Consider the following 22,350-nt stretch of genomic DNA (forward strand, 5'->3'; position numbering starts at 1 on the left):
TTTGTATTTTATTGAAAAAGCAATTTCCCCTCTCCCTTTGATTGCTTGTCTGAACCTAACTGTACCGAAACGAGCTTTGTGGGGGTTGTCAGCCAACATGAACTCAAAAACACTCAATGACGTGGAGCATAATCAATGCAAAAGCTTGGGCATTATTGCCCTCTTCCAAATATTTTATTTCCTAGATTAACAAATAAGTCTAGATGGGGACCATTAGAGAAAATCCCAGTATCTATCTCAGTCTCTAATATCCAAATAATAGATTTGGAACTATATTGATAAATTTTCAAAATATTTAGAATTAAATTGACAAATTGTCAAAAGATTCAGGATTAAATTGGCAAATCGTGAAAAGATTTATGACTTTTTGGATAATTATCCCACGACAAACAAGTTCAACGTCTATTCTCGAGTCCATGAATTTCAGTTTGCAGGCAAATCATACTTCAAAACGAGCAAGTGAACTTCATATTGTCGCGATGCTATATGTATTTTCTCTCTTCTTTGCTCCCAAATCTTCTATAAACACTTCAATCATGAAATTAAACTGGTCATATAAATAAGGCTCAGCCTGTTGAAGTTATAGTTCCCATGAAAACAACACTAAGTATACAAAAATAGACCAACTTCCTAAATAAGTGGGAGATACTCAATGTCTTATCAGTCCTCGTCACATTATTGAGCATTCGAATATAGTAAATTAGTCGTAGTACACTTATCACTTTAAGTGACATTGGCCAAAGGCAAGTTGGTTCTCAAATTATAGCAACTCCATGAACTACTGAAAAGCTTCTAAAAGCACGTCATGACATATTCAGATCAAAAGTTGGTGGACACCCCAAAGGACTAACGCACCGCTGGCGTTCTCAAAATTCAAGACAGGAAACGATAAGCTTCTGCAATATATAAACTGGAGCATCGCCTTTGCGGTTTCACACAAGATCGAATTAGGATCATAGCTGATGATCCGTCACTGGCTAGACTTTGTAGTTTGAACGTGCGAGGCTTTGTGAAGTATCGACTTCGAATTTTTGCAGTCTGTCTTTTCTTTCTTTCCTCTGTGAACTTTAGTTTGCTAGGTTCTGTTCATTTGGTGTTTACTCTCACTGTCCCTTCAGGGGTGACGCATCGAATTGTGTTTTTCAGTTCGCTGTTAGCAATACAAATTCAGCTCACAAGCGCAAAATTTCACTAAGAGAAGGATGGGGTCAAGAGCTTTTAACTTCTTTGCTAGGTTTCTCCGACCATTAACCGATGGCGCGATTCTTGGAAATCATTCTCTGGACGAGGTCTCTCTCTTTCTTCTCTCCCCGTATCAACACGTAGGAGTATCAACATTGGTTTAATTGGTTACAAAATGAGACATCTACATGCTATGGACTGAATTTAGTTGCTTGGAAACATGTCACTGTCTCAACTTAATTTATGGAAATTCGAACGGTCTACTTATTTAACCAACGACGTGAACATGCTTTTCCAGGTGAGGCAAGCAACACTATCACTGGGCAAAACTACCGCCCCAATTGCAGCCACCACACTCCTCATCTTCTCCAGGTCCATCATCTCCATGCTCTTCCTGAGCCGTCTCGGCAGAACAGAACTGGCCGGTGGTTCGCTGGCGCTAGCATTCGCAAACATCACAGGCCACTGTGTTCTCAAGGGCTTGGCCATGGGGATGGAACCCATTTGCTCCCAAGCCTTTGGGGCCAAGAAACCGTCCATTCTCATCCAAACCTACCAAAAGACTCTCCTCTGTCTCCTCCTCATTTGCATCCCGATTTTCCTCCTGTGGCTCAACATAGAACCTCTGTTCCTGAGACTCGGCCAGGACGAAGGCGTGGTGAAAGTTGCCAGAGCTTGCATGGTTTGCTTCGTTCCCGAATTGTTTGCTCAAGCTCATCTTCAGCCTATGAGGACCTTCCTTAGGACACAAGGTTTGACGACTCCCGTGACATCGGCTTGCCTGTTCGCAGTTGTCTTACACCTCCCGATCAACTATCTTCTTGTGATTTACATGGACTTGAGGGCGAAAGGCGTCGCCCTGGCTCTTGCCTGGAGCACAATCGACACTAACTTGGGTCTGTTGACCTACCTAGTCATATCTAGGAAGACCCTAAAACCTTGGCAAGGAAGGGGCATCTTCCTCCGAAACTTCCGTGAGTGGAGGTGGAGGCCGTTGCTAACCCTAGCAGTGCCGAGCTGCGTCGCTGTGTGCTTGGAGTGGTGGTGGTACGATATTCTGCTCTTTCTATGCAGCTTCCTCAAAAACAACTCCAGAGCTAGCATCTCTGCAATGGGGATCATGATCCAAATAGCAGGTTTATTCTACACGCTCCCTTTTGCTCTAAGCTCGAGCCTCTCGACTTGCATTGGCCATGCACTCGGTGGGGGTCACCCGTGCCGAGCCCGGGTTCTATCCACTGTAGGAATCATGGCATCAATTTTTCTCGGTTTCCTCACCTTCATTTTCATGATTACCATGCGATCAGCTCTCGGCAGAATGTACACGAGCGAGCTGGAGATTCTTAATATAGTATCCGCGGCGCTTCCAATCTTGGGGTTGTGTGGGCTTGTGGGTGCTCCTCAAACAGCTGTTCATGGAGTCCTAGCAGGGACTGCTTGCCCGGATCTGGGAGCGCGTATAAAGCTATTTTCGTTCTACTTCATCGGAATGCCGATTGCTATTCTATTGGCCTTCAAGTGGGAGTTCGGTTTCAGGGGCCTATGGTTTGGGCTGCTAGCATCTCAGATCTCTTGCGTTTCTATGATGGCCTATACATTGACGAATATGGACTGGAAGCAGCAAGCCGAAAGGGCCGTTGAGCTGACAGAGGCTGCTGGAGACAAGGATGATTAAGAATCTTAAACGATTCCGATGGGATTGACCCTGTAAATACGGTGTTTCGTGTGTGTTTGTTCCGACATCTGTAACTTGCTTTGCATTGTGACCGAATGTGATATTAGTTGCTTTGTGTACGTGCTAAAAACCTTTCAAGAGATCATATGCGATTCATATAAGATAACATAGACAGCATAGAGACTTGTTAGCACTGAACGCTGAGAAAGATCGACTTTATAAGGGACAAAATACAGAACAGAAGATACGATTAGCATACAACCTAAATGTTGTCCATAAGGCAACCCTCGGAGTAGTATCAGCCCATTGTTCCACACGTATCATCTGTTGCCTCAATAGATCAACAGGAATGGCACTACAGGTATTGACAGTATCACGAAGCATCTGCCTATGCATCATGCTCTCCTAGTCGTAAACCAATCCAAAGATCTTCAAGGAGTTCAATATTATTAGAAATTCACAAGACATGCAGACTTGACAAAAACTAATTCTTAGTCTCAACGTAAAGCAACTTCTATCAAAAAACTCCAAGAACTGTAAATCAAAGCCAGCTATCAGAATAAAGAAACAATGTCCAATACTAACTACGGGTGAACATTTTCAGAGAGAACTGTATATGTGCTACGCTCATAGGCTCAAGGAGGGATGCAATTCGAACATTCTTAAGAGGCACTGTATGGATTTGGCCAAGAACAGCCAGAACATAAATACAGGTATAGCTCACATCTTTCTGGCCATGTAAGACTGTAGACAAAATTCCTGCATGTAAAGCTTTCTGTCCATTAAAAAACAGATCCCCTGATAGGTCCTACAAGTTCCTCTTGATGAGGCCGATTCTGAATCTACAAATAATTCCTCTAACATTCCGACAATTTGTCACTCAACTTTTGCCACTCCGCCGACAGGCATGCTGCTCTCTGCAACAGTTTCTTTGACAAACCTGGAAAAGTGAATCCTCTATCAGAACTGAATAAGATGGAATAGATGATTGTCCCAAATAAAATAATGGAGTCATTGATGTAGATAGCAGAACATTATCACAGCAATATGTAGGACGGCAATTTCATGATTGAAAATTATAAGGCCTTTTAAACTATTGTTCACAAGCTTATTGAGAGAGAAAAAAATTGGAGTTGAAAATTTTAATCACTCCAAACAACCAACAAATTCTCTTTTTCATGACAAATATAGATATCTGAATGAAGTCGCGTGACTTCCTTCTGCTACACAGGCAAATGTAAATGTTCAAGTTCTCTACTGCATATCCTCCCACCAGAAACTTAGAGACAAATCTCATGATATTTCCTCCTCTCTTGTTATGTTAAACTCTTTTCTCTTTTTCTGTTTAAGAAGCCACTAAATAGAAGAGTATGGAAAGAATTTTGGTAGGTGCAACTTCATCTATAATTATCGCAGCCTATTTCCACAGTAAGCAATGACTTGGGTAGACTAATGTTATTAACCTATAATCTACCAGAATCAAAAGACAAGCTAAAACTAAATCCTCCTTTATGCTTTAAAAAGAGCGAGGGAAATCAAAAAGCACATATAGAAAGTACCTCGCTAGTTTTTCCCGGGATGATTGCAAGACGTAGATTGAGAGTATGAAAGACAGGATGAGTCCTAGTCAAAATACATGAAGAAATATTAAAGCTGAATCCATCTCTCTATAAATATGGTACTTGCAAACACTAACACTTGAACAAGGTGTAGATAGAGAGTATGAAAGATAGACAAATATGTGCAAAAGGAGTTGCTTGACCAGATTGATACCTGATCCGAACAAAACGTAAAATCCAGAAGTCACATCAATCTCTGACTGCTCCTCCCTGTTGAAAAGAACAATATCAAAATAACAACTTTTCACATGGAAGCAAATTTCAAGGATGTTAACATTACATAAAACATGTACAAGTAAATGCAAAACAGGGGAACAGTTAATAACTGAAAAAAAAAATTAACCAGATTTCTAGCATAACCATACTTAAGCCACTGAATGAAACTTGATGAACATTTTGGCCGGTTCGTGCTAAATCGGGCATAATAATACACCCAAGCAAAAATGCAATAGGTCAATTGACATGATAATAGTCCATAAAATATAAACCCATGTCATTTAAAACATACAAAGGGATTTCCAAAGATGAGATGCTTTTTGCAAGAGCACAAACCTCACGGTTGAAAAGTACAAAGTCTTCCAAGAAAATATAAAAAAAAAAGTTCAATCGTTATAAAACAGGCTACTCAGGTCAGAAGATGCATGTCTTCAAGATAAATATTGATTCCACAATGTATTCTCAGGAATGCATGGAAAGATTCATTTACATGATTACACATGATAGGTATTTGCATGGCCAAGACTTGCTGGTCAAAGAGAGCAAATATATCTCTACAATTAATGTTACTGAAATTGAGGTTCTTAGCTGCTAACCTAATAGAAACCCCTGGCAATGAAAGCCAATGCTTGGAGACACTGACCAGCTTATTTAATTATTTCACTGTAGGTTGCTAAGTGATATACACTTTCTGGGATCATATAATAAAATGAGCTAAAACTTAGTAACTTACCATGAGTATCTGACAAGCACGTGTTTTGGCCAACTATTGACATCCCAAAATTGTTTCATGATGTTGGGATGAGTTTCAACATCTGTTCACAATAAACTAAGTCAATAGCTGCAACTTCTAATGAAAATGAAGAAATAAGACCGTAACTTGCAACCATTTTTCCTTGAAAGATTGACCCAAAGACTAATTGCAGCTACCAAGTTTTGCCAGCATCATCTTTTCAGAAAGTTTCAAGTATGACCTACATAAATGATAGCAATACAAGCAAGCTTTGACATGCTTGCACAGTAAAAGTACAGTAGAATCTGAAGCAGTAAAAGAAGAACATGAAATGGATATATAGCAGGACAGATAAACATCAGCAAGAGTAAAAGCATAATAAAATAGATTTCAATCGTGATTACATGAGAAAGCTTTCAAAAATCAGACGGGGTTTTTCAGTCTTTTGATCATACCACTCAAAGTGATTTAGACGCTCTTTCATGGATTACGACTAAGTTTGGTAACTCTTAAGAATTTGTATTAGTCACAAGAAATGTTGCTGTTATAATACATACATATTGATGAAGGCAAAATAAAATTGGTGCCGAGCAGAAGTCGTTTTATTAATTCCTTTTCTTAACAGAAAGAGACACGGATGTAGAAAAAGTCACTTACAATGGTGAGGCATATCCATGACTTTGGCTGTCACACCAAGCAAATCACTTCCCGAGTATCTCTACACAAAAATGATGGCCAAGAAAATTTGTTAAACAATTGTCATGAAAATCACAGAAAAATATCAAGGGTGATACTTACCAAATGCACATCAATCATCGGCACCTCTTTACCGCTGCGATTTATAAGAAAAAGCCATGGGACTAGAAACTTCTCTCTTCCAACTTGGAACGATCTGCGTATGTCAAACAATTTTCCAACCAAAATAAACACAGTATAACAGAGGCAGGGAAAAAAGAACAAATGAATCCTATCTTGCTACACTATCAATCAGCCCAGTGGTCTGCAAAGATAACTTTTTTCCCAAGCCTCCAACATAGGAGCAAGGACAGAACCCCCACCCAAACACTTCTCCTCTTAAAACACCGGACCCCTGCGACAGCAGAGAAGATCCAAACCAAGAACTCTTGAACAGGAGAAATGCAAATGTCTCCAGTGCTTCTCATGCTCAAACATAACGGGATTTGTTTTCAACCCATAATTGAAGATAGGAGCAGCAATTTTACACACAATGGGACACACATGGAGCGGCACTCGTAAGCAACACAGCGTGAAGACCACAGGAAATACAGAGAGATCAAAGAGATGTGAATTAGATAGAAAGCGCAATACGCACCCACACGAGATTCCCGAAAATCAGTTGCAATTGCAGAGACTGTAATTCGCGGGAAACTTTGCAGAGAGTATGAAACAGAGAGAACAATATGACGAAGGAAGACCATCCAAAATGCGATCCTACATCATGCCAATATCAGCTTATCGCGCAAAAGGAATACGAAGCAGGACAGCCCTCACACAAAACCATAATTTCGGTTCGCGAATTCAACTGTCATCTGGTCACTCACACTTTGTAAGGATCAGCGTTCGTAAAACCCTCCGGCCTCGGAATAGGAACCAACACCTGCTCCAACACGGAAGACACAGCAAAAGTCACGATCGCGAAAGGAAAGGCCCGACTGACACAACCTCGGAGAAGCAAGCGAGAGGAGGGAGGGCAATCACCTCGCGATTGACGGCGAACACAGGGCAGTGGCGACCGATCACGTCTTGCCACGGCGACCTGTACTGATGGAATCGCCAAAAAAAAACGAAGCAAACGAATCGAACATCAAGAAAAAGAAAACAACACAAAAGGCAAAAGGAAACTCGTCGGCGGACAATGAACAGAGCACGATTTCCAACACAATCTCCAGCGAGAACAAAGTTTCGAGAGAGCGTACGGAGTGGTACTGTCCCATCCTAGCCATGGGGACGATGTCGCCCGGCCTGTAGGCGACGCAGATCGAAGGAAGCAACGGCAACAGCAACAGCGAGATCAACGACGGCGAGCCGAATCCGGCGCCCCCTCCGACGGAGGTTCCTCCGCCGTGTCGTCCCATCGGTGCTCTTTCACCGGCGCTTGACTCGATTCTTCGAGCGCTCGTGGAGCTTGCGGAGAGCAGAAGTGGAAGAGCTATGGCGCTCTTCGATCTTCGCCAGGTCGACGGAGAAGGAAGGGACGGTGCTGATTCCAGCAGAGCAGGGCCCAGGCCCAAGCCCAATCTGTGCGGCCTTTGCCAAGTTGGGCTTGGGCTATTCATTAATGGAAGAGGAGCCCAGAAGGCCCACATGTCGAACCCAAAAGTCGCATGCTGAAAAGGACAGCGGAAATGACACGAGAGTTCATTTTTTTCGAACGAAAAATGTTTTCATTGAAAAGCGATACTGGCGATAAATTGTTGTTGATTATGTAAACATTTTTCCTTTGGTTAATTGTTCGAAGCGAAACAGGTAATAATTTTTGAGATGATCCCTGATTGGTGACCGATGTCTGATCTCATCTTTAATCTTTTAATTCGTTCGATATGATATTTGGATTACTTCTTAAATGTTTAATGTAGTCTTCTGTTTGATCAAACAAGAAGTCAAACGTCGTTTAAGAACTTGGAATATTCAATGCTGAGTTGGACTTTTGAAATGATGGGTAAATCGATACAAGAAGATGTGATCGTGAATTTTATTTTCTTATCCATCTTCTTTTTATAGAGGAAGGTTTATTCTTTTTCTGCTATCTATTTCTAAACTTTAATAGATTGAAGGGCATGTCAGCAAATTCAATTAACTCGAACAAATGAAAGGACCACATTGCACTTCTTAATATAGTCTAGAAATTACATCGAACATTTAGCAACTCATAAAATTCCAAAAATAACATTATACGTTAAGCCAAAGTTTAAGGATTAATTGTGTTGTTTATCAATAAGAAAAAAAATTAAAACCGTGTCAGATCGCACCCGTCTCGAGTTAAATCTTATTTGTGTCTTTTTAATTATGACGCACGCCGAATCAATTTATCGATTGAACTAGCAACCATGTCGATCGGCCTGCTGGTGACAGGCTGAGGCATTTTACAATTATTTGAACAATTACTTATATCAAACCCAATTAAAATAAATCGATAAATGGCGGGTTTCTCAAGCTCGTGTGATTTAAGTAACTGGGCAAGGCATCATTGAACTGAACTTCCCTTGCAAAGTTCAAAACAAGACGTGCCTCCTACGCCGTCTGTATGGGCCCTCTGCTTGAAAGCATCCAACCACGCTCTCCAGAATTGGCTCTTCATCAACTTATATCACTAAAGCAGACGTGATCTACACACACCTCCAACCTCTCCTCCTTCCCGTGCATGAAACCCTAGCTGATTTGCCGAGCACTGCCTTCCATGGCCTCAACTAGTAATCCTACTAGGAGACATCGGTCGGTGGCGGCGCCGCTTCCTTCCCCTATCCCCACGGCAAGAGGATCCCGGTCCGCTGCGGACGAGATCTTCTCGAGGTACCTCGAGGCCTCCCTGCGCGTCCCCGAGCTAGCCATGCCGCGGCCTCAGCATCCCCCTCGCCGAGCGCCGGAGGTCATCGATCTCGAGTCGCTCGTGCTGAGGGACGGGGCATCAGTGCACAGGCTCATGAGGTCCGCCAGAGAGTTTGGCGCGTTCCGGATCCGCGGGCACGGGGTCTCGGACGAGGCGTCACGGTTGTTGGTGAGGGAGGCCGAGAGGGTTTCGGAAGTCCTGGAGAAGAAGAAGGGCATCGACCTTCGTGAGGGAGGCGATTTCGCCGGAGAAGGGCGCGGTCGGGATAAGGAAGAGGTGATGATAATTTGCTTCAAGGGAAGAATAAGATGGGGACAACATTATGTCGAGGCCGAGACCTATCGAAACCTTAGGTAAACCAAAATCATTACAACTTCTACTATGCTTTGCATTCATTTTTTTTTCCAATGCCTTTTGTGATCATGATTCTTGGTTGGCCTTCAACTTTATCTGGGCATTAATAACTTGGAAATCAATATCGACGAGAGTCGTGAATTCTAGGTAAATATTCAAACATTCTTGGAGCAATGATCGCATGAATTGATCTAGAGATGTTTGCGGTGAATGAAAGGGATACAATCGTATTGAATCTTCATTTAGTCATGCAAGCATGCTTAGTATGCAGAACTATGTTTTGACAACGTATCCATATTAAAAACGCAATATAGTGTATGAAAATTTGTTGATACTACGTAGCAAAGAACCATGATAGAGTAAACATTATAATCGTTTTTCTGACAATCGATACACTTTGATCGGAGTCTAGTCAATTCTTCGATGAAAATACTAACAAGATGGGAACGACGTGTTGCGATGACGTGGCCTCCAAATAACCGGCCACTCACCCGCCATGTCAGCATTCGCTAGGAAATCCGTCGAAGTCCGGTCAAAAGATGCATAGATTGCGAAGAAGTAGTTATAGATGATGAGAACTAATCTCTGGAGCTATAGCTCAGAACCTTGTACGGCTACATTAACGTACTCCGAATGCCTCGTTACAGACGAGCGACCGGGGAGGTGACCAGCAAACTCGACGTGGTAGCGCAAGAAGTGAGCCAAGTTCTTTCAGAAAACCTGAGGGCGAAGCCTGATGAGCGTTTTGAAATGGTGGAACCAACCCTGTGCGTGTACGGACACGTCCATGATCGTCATATCATCGTACCCAGCCCAGACGCACAGCAAAGCCACAAGGTGGACGAACCTTTCAATTACGCTTTCAGCATGTACCTCCCCGTCGGGAAACACAGCGGGTTCTACCTCCGGACATCGCGTTCTCCTCCGTATGCTTTCCCTGCAAGCCCCAGCACAGTACTTGTCGCCTTAGGAGAACCGGTTGAGGTAAATATTTCGACCGTTGTTTCTTTCATTTTAATGCATGCATGCGATTCTCTAATCCTACTTCGCTTCTAACCGATGAAATGTGATTGTGCATGCATTTGACCCATTAGGTTTTCCCGTTGGATTCATGATTGAGTCTAATATATAGCATAGACTATATGTTTGTCATATATGTCGAATCGGCCCTGGACCGGCCTTCAAATTCCATCAGATTTATAGATACATGTTTTGTGACCGGGGACTACCTAACCCCCGGTGGGCTTTCCCATCATCGGAAAAAAAAACAAGAACTAACCACGACGTGGCCTCCGTGACTCTGCGAAATATGCTTCCAAGTTTTTAATGGACTCCGGCTGAATTGTGGAAACGCCTTATCACAATGCTTATACCATGTGATATGCTTATGAAATGAATTGTACGTGCTCTCTTGATGCATCTTCATCGACCGATGGGCAAACAACATAAGGTGCCAAAGACTGACTAGGTTTTTTCTCTTTTCGTTTCGGTTCATGCATTGGTAACAGGAATGGAGCGATGGAGAACTCAGATCTGCTTCATGGGAACCCATGTTTGGTCACTCGCATGGGACTGATCATGACGATCATATCCAAAACGATGGAGCTGAGACGTTCTTCTCCTTGGAGTATAAGTGCTCGCCTCCTTGGTTGAATCCAAGTCGCGACACAACTCAAATGGTGGTCTCCATTTGCGATCAGATCCTAATCGCCCTTTTCCTCGCGTGCCTGATCTATTCTCTCGCATTCCTATTTTCATCAGGTGCGGCACGCTGAAAGAACGGGGATCCTAATGAGTACTCGACTCGCTCAAGACATTCGAGATCATGACACGCCACTCTGGAAAGTTTAAGGACGACGATCCATGTATGTGTCGTGCACGGCACATGCATATATAACATATAGTTTGCTCATGATCACTACTAAATGCTCCTATTGGTAATGTTGTGTGCATTTCCTCTGGATACGTACAATGTTAAGGTAAAAGAAAGGCGAATATGATAAGAGTATGTGATGCATCAATCCATTTTGCTCCTTGCTTCGTTGCTACTATATACTGTTTCATAAACGAAGCCCAATTCTAGGCGATACCTCATAGACCCTAAGTTGTACGGAAGATAATTAACGATCAAAACTGTACATATTTTGTAATTATTGTTCACAAATTCCACATTCTCCACCGTTGACGTGGGTAATAGTTGCTTGCAAAAAGTGAAACTACCAATATCAACGGTTATAAATGTTCCACGGGTAAAACTTTTGTTACACAACTTGTTCATTGAACAATCAATTAATCGGTACGACTGGCTCTGCCGGTGGGAGTGCACTCGCGAGATTGTGTTACCATAGGCTTTTACTGATTGATTCGAGGCTCTAAGTCGGAGCACGTTCTAATTAACTTCAAAAGAAAGCAAAGTAGATGCTAATGCTTAAACCTAACCGTAAGGTTTCGATATCCCGAGCAGGTATGGGTCGCTTGAACTCGACCCGGAACTAATCGGATAGGACCATCACTTGATGAATCAAACAATTCGAATTTCAGAACTTCCCATCACTCGAGGGTCGATCTTGATTTGCATCGAAGCGATCCTCTGAACCTAAATCCCATGCCCAAGAAAGTGATCGCCAAAGCCCCACTATCAATCACAGTCCACTACACTATCAACGAGCATTGAAGCTAACAAATAGAAATTTTAGAAACTCCATGGCTCCGTTTGTTTCATGAAAAATTCGACATTTCTGAAAATGTTTTTCAAGAAGCCATCTTCCAAGGAAAATGGCAATATTTTCCGGTGTTTTTGCGCTTGACCAATGACTATCGTTTCTTTTTTAACCCTACATAACGACCGGTACGCGCGTGCACAATTTTGAACATTGTTAGCGAGTTCCAATGTGCTGATAAAGGCTTAGAACACATGATTACCCACCTAATCTTGCGTAATCTCTTGATGGCCCAAAGCACCTTTTTGGCCCCTGATTGTCGTCGACTCTTTTACCTCTCAACACAAAACCCAATTTCAAGATACTTGTGCTCCGTGCGGTTTCGGTTGGGAAGTCGCAATTAGTGACCCCACCCCACGGCCGAAAATGCTGCAAATGTGAAGGGAACGACCAAAAGATTAGGGAAAAGATTTTACACCGACCAAGGGACGATTAGTGATTGGTTGCCCCTTGTTTCACGGCAAAAAGGAAAACGAGATTTCTCTTGGGTGGTGGTTGTCACAGTCATTCATCTTGCGATTTCCTCCATAGAAATGAGAACATGTACTTGCTCTCCCGCAAACTTGCGCGCATCCGTCGCACGCGCTAACGAAAAAAGAACGGCGAAGAATTAACAGCCGTAATGAGATAAGAGTTCATTCTTTGAAACTATTATCTTTTACTTTCGGGACATTACAACCGGTTTAAGACCTAGAAATCATGTACAAATATGATACGATAGTACCCGTTTTCAACACCAAGGGTGTGTTTATTTTAGTGAAAGTGTTTTCCCGGAAAATATTTTCTAGATTTTCATTCGTTTGGTTTTCCGAAAATGATTTGGTCAAAAGAAAATACTTTTCGGTCAACACAAATATCATGTTTTATTTTAGGAAAATGAATTCCCTTATCTAAAAAGGTGAAAACACTTTTCGGAACTGCCCATCTTGAATTTATTAATATTTTTTCTTTTCTTTACTTTATTTTTTTTCTTTTCTTTTCTTTCTAAAAAGGAAAACATTTGTGTATTTTCTTTTCTTAATAACAAATAATTTGAAATAATTTAAAAAATACAAAATTTTTTGATAATTTTCACCGTCAGGTTTTCCTTACCAAACAACTGAAAATACTTTCCAAGTCTTTTTTAGGTTTTACTCATTTTCCTGAAAAATGATTTTTCAAAAAATATTTTTCAAAAATTATATGTTTTTCGTGAATCTCAAATTTACAAATGCCCACGTCGGGTTATATCACCGACGGATCGTTCCCATCGACGGATCGATCGATCGATCGATGGGCAAAGATCTACGTGATCTCCACCGAATGCGAGAGAGAGGGGGGTCCGCTGTGGTTACGTCTTTTTCGTGTTTGTTGCGTGGCGTGGAGAGAAAAATTAACTAAAAAGGGCGGTGCAGCGTAAGGACAAAAGAAGCGGGATGCAGACACATTTCACATGGGGCCCCACGTATAAATTTCCTAAATCTAACATGTTTGTCCTGCGCTCGTGTACATTTGACTCTCTCCCTCAAAAGCTTGGATCCTACAAAGATCTTGTGTCCCCCCCGCCCCCCCGCCCCCCCAACCCTCAGAGCACGTGCACTTTATCCTCGCTCGCATCGCTCGGGAGGAGTCTTTTAAGGGTGCGAATGTAGCGAATTCTATTCCGCTCCGAAATCAAATGCTGTAATCGATTTTAATTCTGCGAATCGATTTACGGAGGAAAATCGTTTGGTAAACATGATTAGTTACCAGAAATTGATTTCAGAGCAATCTGCTTTTGATTTGTTGATTTTTTTGCACCTAAAAAATTAAAATTTTACTCAGTGGATGGCGCATGTATTATAAGCCATTCTCAGTAAAGTTTTGAAATTTTTGATTTTTTTAATTTTTTGGGCACCTAAAAAATTTAAATTTCACTCAAAGTGGACAGTATTCTAATCCATTTGCGAAGTTTTGAATTTTTTATTTTTTATTTTTTTGGGCACCTCAAAAATTTAAATTTTACTCAAAGTGGGTACTACGATATTTTAAGCCATTCTGTGAAATTTTGAAATTTTATTTTTATTTTTTTATTTTTTTGGGCACCTCGAAAAATTTAAATTTCACTCAAAGTGGGTGCATGGTATTTTAAGCAATTTTTGAAGTTTTGAAAATTTTTATTATTTTATTATTTTTATTTTTTTGGGCACCTCAAAAATTAAATTTCACTCAAAGAGCACATGCGGTATTTTAAGCCATTTTGTGAAGTTTTGAAATTTTTGATTTTTTTGAGCACCTAAAAAATTTAAATTTCACTCAAAGTGGGTGGCTACATGTGTTTTAAGCTATTCTGAAGTTTTGAAATTTTTTATTTTTTTATTTTAAAAAAAATTCACCAAATTTCATATTTTCCCAAAATCTGACTTTTTTTTATTTTCTGGAAATTTTTATGAATTTTTATAGAATTTTTCAATTTTTATGCATTTTATGAAAAAAAAATTGTGAAAAAATAGAGAACGCATTCGAATCGAAAGCTACAAAAAGTAGCTTCTCTTTCTTGCCAAAACTCATTCCGGAATCAAAAATACATTCGGAATCAAGAATACATTCGGAATCAAGTATTTTTAACAAACGCATTTTTATTCCAGGAACGCAAAAATCGCTCCGTAATGCATTCCGGAAATTTTTTAACAAACGCCATTCTGTTTCGGAATGCATTCCGAATGAATTTTATTCCGGAATGTATTCCATGCGCACCCTAAGAGTCGCCCGTTGCTTCCCGAGAGTTCAAGGATTTTTATGGGGGGGAGTAGACACATTTTAGGCGAGAAAATTATCCGAAAGGTTCTAAACATACTGTACTTTTGTTAGTTCAATTCTAAATTTTATAATTTTATCAATCGAGTCTCAAATATTTTCACATTTTATCAATTGAGCCCATCTCGCCCGAAGCATTTTTTTGGGAATGCGCTCACGGGAGGAGTCTTTATAAGAATTACTCATTACTTCCCGAGAGTTTTTATTTATCTTCATGGGGAGTAGACACATACGAGGCATTTTTTTAAGGGGGGGAAAATTGTCTAAAAAGTCGTAAATTTATTGTACGGCGGCTAATTCGATTCTAAATCTTTTAATTGTGTCAATTTAGTTCTAAACTCTTTATTGGTGCCAATGTAGTCCTAAATCTTTTGACATTTTAGTTATATACCCTTTGACAATTTGCCAACGTAGTCCTCCTGGACAATTTTCTAGATGATAGGTTTATGACTGAGATGATAAATTTTTAAAAGGATTAGGATTAAAGTGACAAATCGAAAGGTTCAAGACTAAATTGGTAAATCGTTAAAAGGTTTTGTTGTGTTAGCCGCGGATTCTCTTCTCTGTCCATGTTGGGACGGCGCGGTAAAAGCCCCGACGCTTTCGTCCAGAACATCACCGGAAGGGGGCTCGAGTGTCCGGGTTCGATAACATGTCCAATTAGGCCTATGTTCCCTCAAAAAGTTTTAGCATTGAATAGTAAGCTAGAAAAGACTAATCGGAGTGGGGGAGGGGATTTTTGTAATGCATATATGTACGCGAGAGAGTATTCAATGTCGAGCAAAACCCAGAATCTACGCATCCATGTCCCTTTGACTACGCAAGTTTCCCCTTGCTGCCCGCCGACACACACCCAACTACTGACTCTCCACGTGCACCACGAAATAGAAGAGTGGAGGAGGAGACGAAGGAGAAGAGTGATTCCAAGCACAACATAGCCCATAGGAACCATGAGGATTTAGGTTGCAAAACTTATTGACTAAGGAGGCTTAAATTGCACAAATCAGATGGGACGATGGGATCTATTCCGAAATTTTACTTACACTAGAGATGCCGAGTTCAATATTTTCCGAGGGTCGCTATCGAACCACTAACGGGTAGGTTCATCATAAACTGAGATTGAAATGTGATGGATCTCGGATGTTCAATAGGTCTCGGCCTGAGTGATTGTTATTTTTTTACTTTTCTGATCCAATGGTGAAAAGTCCAGGAGATACGTTACCTCTTGAAGACCGTAGCATCACCTTAGAAAATTGAGTCCATATTGGAATTTCCTTGGGGCGGCGTTATGGGAGCAAGCTTAGAGCGCTCAAAAACTCCTTTTATGTCTCACGCCAATATTACGGAATCAACTTCTTTTCACCTGTACTCTCCGTCCTCCTACACGAGATGCTATGCATGGATGGACTCATTATAATTATGCCATATTCACTCTAAAGTCCACCAAAACAAAAGATCTAGATGCATTGGTCTCACATGGGCAGACATGTAAAAAACTTTACAAAATTGAATAGCTATAACGAAAAGCAAGACGAGATGGACTGAGAAGGTGCATGTACCATGTCTTGATAAGGTGAACACTTATGATTCTAATCCAGTAGAGACCTTGACCACAAATTGTGTGCATTTTTTGGCTATGAGCACCCCATGTTTGACCTTGGACGGAGCCATTAACTTGACCACATTTTTCTAGGATTCCAATTCTAGCTTAGTCAGCTAACTCCCCGCATATTTGCTGCACATACTATACCTTTCTGTTCGATTAATACCAGGGTGTTAGAGATTCTTTCAAAACACGAAGCCGTATTGAGTTTTGATTGAGCATGAACACGAAGTCGTACTGAGTTTTGATTGAGCATAACCGTCTGTCCGTCACACATTGAGGCCAATTGGCAGAGCATCGTGCTCTTAGGGACATATTTGTGATTATGGGTAAGCGCGGGGATTTAAATTGGCATATCGAACATTAATAAAAACGACCATGCTTATTAATTGTGGATGTTTGTTGTCCGGAACTCTGTCATTTTCCGTTAACGCGGGCGAGAAAAAAAAATGGCCTGAAGACAAAGGGAAAGTGTATCTAAGCCATTAGTCTAAACAGCCATGTCTAAATAGGAACAGAAATCCTAGTTTTGTTTCCATATGGTCTAAGGTTTTTTGCCCTAATAGAATAGCATTATCACCGTTGTTTGAAGACTGTTGCTGCCCTGTCTCTTTGCTTAAAACCTGCCTCGGGAAATGATTAGCAATCCCATTCATGCCATGCCACAAGAAGTTAAAAACGAAAAGAAAGACGAGAGAACGTTGTTTGTGAATATGCATTTGGTTAGTTTGCGCGCTGTCCCGAAGATACCGTGCCACGCCAGGAAATCAGGGATTGAGACTGAACGTGTACAAAACTCGATGGATTTGAGCGGCAAGACCGACCGAGGATCTTGTGTCTTTAGAAGCCTAAAGTCTCTCGGGATCAATTTCTACTTGGCCCGACCACTAGAGATTTTGCCTCTAGAAACCAGATTCCGAGGTGGACGGCTTCCCCTTATGATTGGATTGCAAAGATGGAGCTGAGGCTACTTGATCGATCAAAAGATTCAAATCCGAGTGGGGACGATTTCTTATATAATACTCGACCGTTTAAATAGAGCAAAACTCGAGCACACCCGAGAAGCGCCCTCTAACAAAGTGCATTCCCTCGTTCTCCAATTCGCAAACTCGTATTATTCCATAGCAATACTCCACTAGAAAACATGGCAGGAACTCGTATAAGACGGACACATCACTTAATTGAAACACAATTCCCCCCCTAAACAAGTGGATCATATTAGTACCTGATCAGATTCTATCACATCACTTATGCTGGATACACACCAACTATATACACCCATATATCCATGATTGGGCAATGACTCGTAAAGCAATTGGATGATTGCCCCGTCAAGGAAAAAAGGGGGGAAATGGCAATAATGTCGAAAACTTTCTATCCTTTTGTGGCTGACTAGCACGCCGTGGAACATAAAAATCAATCAAGCACATGAAGTTTTGTCCAGGAAAGAGAGGACAGTCGAGGAAGAAAAGGACTTCACTTTCCAAGTTTCTGAAAAAGAAAAAGAGAAAAAAAAATAACTCTTTTCTTCTTGCGCCATTTCACCATGAAATCTAACCTTTTACTGCGTGGGGATCTCTCCTCCTATAGTCGCAGGGGCTATCGGACAGGGAATCTAGGACACCGTCACCTTTTTCTTACGCGAGGGGAAAGTGTTTATATATGTGCTGTGGTTTTGAAAATCTCGCGTTGCGACTTTTGAAGTTCTCCAAGCAACTTCAACTTTTTGCCAAAAAAAAAAGAAGAAGAACAACAAATAATTTGAAAACCAACGCACTTTAGGTAAAGTTGCTGGAATTTGAATTTTGGGCACCCATCTGATCATCCTCCAATCGCCTTTTGTTCAAACTTTGTCCAATCTTTTCGGCGAATTATGTTATTTTCACGTTTTTACGATATTACAAAAAAAAAAAAGCGTCGATACCCTTAAAAATCTTAAATCGGTACACTGATACCACGTAAACTCTAAACTAATTTCATGCCACAAAACAAAAATCCAAAATTGATATGCCCATAACAAATCTATTGAATATTAGGGCGAAGTTGGGGGCAAAACTAAGGACTTGGTCAGATTTTTGAAACGTTAGGGAGCGCCAAGGGCAAAGTTAACGGATTTTTAACATAGTTTCCAATCTCGGTTCATTTTCTTCGGATTTGGCTTGCCTAACAACGATGTAGCTCATACGACTTGCTCATGTTGAATTTCCGTGTCGGATTCACATCACACGTCCAATCATCCGAGTCCCTTGTCAAGATTGTCTCCACGTCAGCAATTCAGCGGGAATTAACGAAGCGCAAATTTGTCACTGTTCATATCGAGATACTTCGTGACACGAAAATGGATCCGGGGGCAAATGACGGGGCACGGACAGTATCGGTTTTAAATTTTTGCGGGTACCAACCAAATAAAAACAAAACTGTACAACATGAGCTTTCTATCTCTTCATGATGCGATATTAGTGGGGGGAGGATTCGGGCTCTATCTTATCAATCGGAAGGCCGAGTACACTACAAACACACACACACATATAGCCTTGATAGAAGGAGCAGAGTTAACTTTCCCTCCTTCTCTCCTTTTCTCGTGCTTTTTGGCTGGTGGAACAGCAGAGGCCTTTCGATTTCGAGAGAATGGCAATAAAGCTGCTGCTCCTCTTGTACTTAAAGTTCGTATTCTTTTGCAGTCTGAGAAACCCCCCCTAAAAAAAAGGGACAAAAAAATAAAGGGGTGCTTCCCATAAATAATAGTGCGTTCGCAAATCTAGGAATTGGTGTGAGTGGGGACCCGTCATTTACATGCACATGCACATTTGCGTATTAAGCAGGGAACAAATGAAGGGGTCGCGTCCAATAGCCAAACTAGGGAAAGAAAATAAAGAATTTCTAATTAGGACCCAAAAAAAGACAAAAAAAATAAAATAGAGATGTTATGTCGATAATGACTATTGCAAGCATGTTCATTATCTTTTATGATCACGATAATTCACGAGCGTTCTATCGTTGAAGTTCATAATTTACGGTTAAGTACACAAGCCTATGATAGATATGAAGATGGTCGTGCGTAGTTTACGGGGCTGGGGTACGATATATGATATATCGAAATGCTTTAGTCGGCATGAGAAAATGGAGATTTTTTTTTTTTATATTGAGCAGTTTTAGACGGTCTTAAAGATATAATGCCTTTATCCCTCCAAACCAATCAATTTATGTGAAATATTATCGATGGAAAATGGTTAGGTAGCTCGTGACATAAGACATACCATGATTGACAAGAGTGAATGGCAAGAGTTTCTACCTATGGAAAAAAAAGAAACAAAGAATAAGGATTTTCATTTGAGGGTTTGCTTGGCCAAAGGAGGTTTAACATTTGGAGAATATTAAAAAAAAAAAATTCGATTTGTAACGTGGTTGGATGAAATTATTTGGTCTTTGGGGCGGGCCCCACCATCGCTCTTTTGAGGCAAAGGAGTCTTGTTTCCTTACGTCCTGCTATGCAATCTGGTGTTGACACTAGAAAACTCCCATCATTGCTCCCAAAAAAGATATTATTAAAATTCCACGCGCACCAATCATTCACATATAATTGGACATGGACGACCAATCTCACACCTTCAACAAAAAAAGGAGAAGAAAAAAACGACAAGACAAGAGCAAGAAAGCAGGGCTGATTATTCAAATTAAAACCAAATGTGTTTCAAATGGTACTTCACTACCTAATTTGATTTCCTTGATTATATTGTTAGCGTGTTTCCCGCAAAAAGTTACATGGACATCTGGTCTTGGACATGACCGGTTAACCAAATGATGTAGCGGATCATGTGCACGATCCTTGCGAAAGCGACGGTGCGGTATTGGGAAGTTTTGATTTTGACATTGAGAGGGGCACGGGCGTAGAAGCCCGGGTACCTAAAGGTCCACGAAACATCGTGCAAATCTCGTGAGCTGGTTGATTTGAAACCTTAACCTGGACACAGATGGTCCCGACTCAAAGCAGCACCTACGTAATTTGTGGGATTTGGAGAGACGGCTCTCGATATCCGAGCTTCATATCTCTTGGCACATCGACGAGTTCCTGGCTTTGATTCATACTACGTGTGAACCAAAATGGATTCGACAAATGGAGAAAATAGGAAAGAAAATTCGACTGTAACGGAAAAAAATGAAGAAGAAATTTTTGCTCAAAGGAACTCTCTATGAACAATGTGAGCTTCTATTGGAAGAGGGCTAATATATACCGGTGATAATCATATTAGAACTAGACATTAGGTTAAAGAAGAGTCAACGTATACAAGAGTCATCATCATCGCCACTTCTTGAATCTAATAAGAAGTGGTGTCACTTCAGGCGAGTGCAATTCAGGTCGAACCAGATTTGCTTGAAGACCTTGATGATGAGATCGTGGTACTCGTCCGAATTCAGCGACAGGTAGCAAGCCAGGAGCTCCTCCAGGTCCTTGGACGCCCTGATGTCGTTCTCCACGATCATCTCCATCATCGAGTCCCTGAAGTCGCTCTGCGGATCGACCGACGACTTCATGACGGCGAAGCTGTCCGACACGCTCCGCCTCCTCCTGTTCGACGGCGACGGCGACGACGCGCTCTTCCGGCCGGGGCGGTGGTGGTGGTGGGTGCCCTGGCTCTGGGCCCTCTTGGTGCTCGCTAGCCTCGGGGAGTTGATTCTCAGCTTCACCCCTGGCGAGCTCACTGAGAACGACCTCCTGGCCTTGCTGTGTTCCTGCACCGTGAGTCGCTCCGCCTTCACGACTCTGACCGTGAGCTGCGACGTCGTCCGGCCCTCCGTCGGCTCGTGGGTATCTCTGTTCTTCATATTCTTGACCATGTCACTGAAGTTCGCAGGCTTCGTCAGGATTGGGGGAAGCTCGACCTCTGTCGACACTGACTCGCACCCATCTGGGCTCTTCGCTTGCTTCCTGTCAGTCGACTCGTCGGAGTCGAGCACCCTGCATCGGCACGAGGAGCTGGACCAGGACACCATCTGGTCGAACGACCGGTGCGCGACGACCCCGCCGCCGCACGACTCGGGGCTCAGCTGGGGCAGAGCATCGGACACTGGGAGGAGCTCTTCCGAGTCGGAGGCGGTGGAGGCGTCGGACGGAGGCGAAGTGGAGCACTCGGGCACCGGCTCGGGCTTGGTCCAGAACGAGCCGAGCGTGGCGGTGGCGCGGCAGCTGCAGCCGGCGGAGACGGAGGAGGCGACGAGCCTCGGGGACGAGCGGCGGGCTCTGCGCGGCGGCCGCCTCTGCTTGGCCGACTTCCTCGGGGGGCTGGGGAAATGGTGGTGGGGGTGGGGAGGGGTGAGCTCCCTGGCGAAGTGGTAGGACTTCCTGGGATGGGGCGGGTCCGGAAGCGGGTTCGACTTGGAACCGGAGGAGTGGGGCGGCGTGGCGGAGGAGGAGGACGGCGACTGCTTCTTCTTGGTCGGAGGAGGGAGCTGGTGGTGATGATGATGAGCTCTTGATGATTTGGTCCTACTGTTCATGTCCCTGAGCTTGTGCAGCCAGGAATTGGGGATCATGTCTGACAATCTGAACCTGTAATTCCCCATCTCTCTCCTTCTCCTTCTCTCCCTCTCTCTCTCTCTCTCAAGAACTCGCTGTTTCTTCTGCGTGCATGTGCAGAAGAGGCTGAGGAATATGACTGATGCTGTGCCTTTTCTGTCTGTTCTGCGCTGCGAGCTGTAGTGAGGGACTGAACCGAGGATAAATAAAGGGTGAACTAGATGGATTGGGGGAGTGGGTGAGAGTCCCCTACAATTAAAAGCCTAGAAATTACTAGAAATTTACATGAAGTTTTGATTTTTTCTCTCTCTCTTTAGATGAACGGACGAACTATATTTGTTATGATAATTACTTAGTATTAATATGACGATGGCGTCAACATAAATTTTT

At 42.3% G+C, this 22,350-nt stretch overlaps 4 protein-coding genes across 4 annotated transcripts; 2 read left to right on the top strand and 2 right to left on the bottom strand.

Moving 5' to 3' along the window:
* The first annotated feature begins 1,152 nt into the window (after positions 1-1,152).
* On the top strand, positions 1,153-3,228 carry LOC115685848 (protein DETOXIFICATION 53-like). The gene is made up of 2 exons (XM_030610987.2): positions 1,153-1,289; positions 1,481-3,228. The coding sequence occupies exons 1-2, from the start codon at positions 1,203-1,205 to the stop codon at positions 2,855-2,857; spliced, it is 1,464 nt and encodes a 487-aa protein (XP_030466847.1). The 5' UTR covers positions 1,153-1,202; the 3' UTR covers positions 2,858-3,228.
* A 164-nt stretch (positions 3,229-3,392) lies between these two features.
* Positions 3,393-7,612, bottom strand: LOC115685849 (uncharacterized). The gene is made up of 9 exons (XM_030610988.2): positions 7,363-7,612; positions 7,145-7,207; positions 6,988-7,043; positions 6,224-6,317; positions 6,083-6,143; positions 5,426-5,507; positions 4,631-4,686; positions 4,417-4,480; positions 3,393-3,797 (listed from the first exon to the last, which is right to left on the bottom strand). The coding sequence occupies exons 1-9, from the start codon at positions 7,519-7,521 to the stop codon at positions 3,734-3,736; spliced, it is 699 nt and encodes a 232-aa protein (XP_030466848.2). The 5' UTR covers positions 7,522-7,612; the 3' UTR covers positions 3,393-3,733.
* Positions 7,613-8,685: 1,073 nt separating this feature from the next.
* Positions 8,686-11,384, top strand: LOC115685752 (uncharacterized). Its single transcript, XM_030610857.2, has 3 exons — positions 8,686-9,346; positions 9,995-10,331; positions 10,856-11,384. The coding sequence occupies exons 1-3, from the start codon at positions 8,844-8,846 to the stop codon at positions 11,120-11,122; spliced, it is 1,107 nt and encodes a 368-aa protein (XP_030466717.2). The 5' UTR covers positions 8,686-8,843; the 3' UTR covers positions 11,123-11,384.
* A 9,246-nt stretch (positions 11,385-20,630) lies between these two features.
* Positions 20,631-22,117, bottom strand: LOC115685750 (transcription repressor OFP2-like). The gene has a single exon (XM_030610854.2). It carries the CDS (start codon positions 22,005-22,007, stop codon positions 20,778-20,780), a length of 1,230 nt encoding a protein of 409 aa, XP_030466714.2. The 5' UTR covers positions 22,008-22,117; the 3' UTR covers positions 20,631-20,777.
* Between the last annotated feature and the right edge of the window lie 233 nt (positions 22,118-22,350).

This window comes from Syzygium oleosum, unplaced genomic scaffold (genome assembly GCF_021117445.2).
Source record: "Syzygium oleosum isolate NSW1041296 unplaced genomic scaffold, Sole_v2.1 Sole_v2.10, whole genome shotgun sequence".
NCBI lineage: Eukaryota > Viridiplantae > Streptophyta > Magnoliopsida > Myrtales > Myrtaceae > Syzygium > Syzygium oleosum.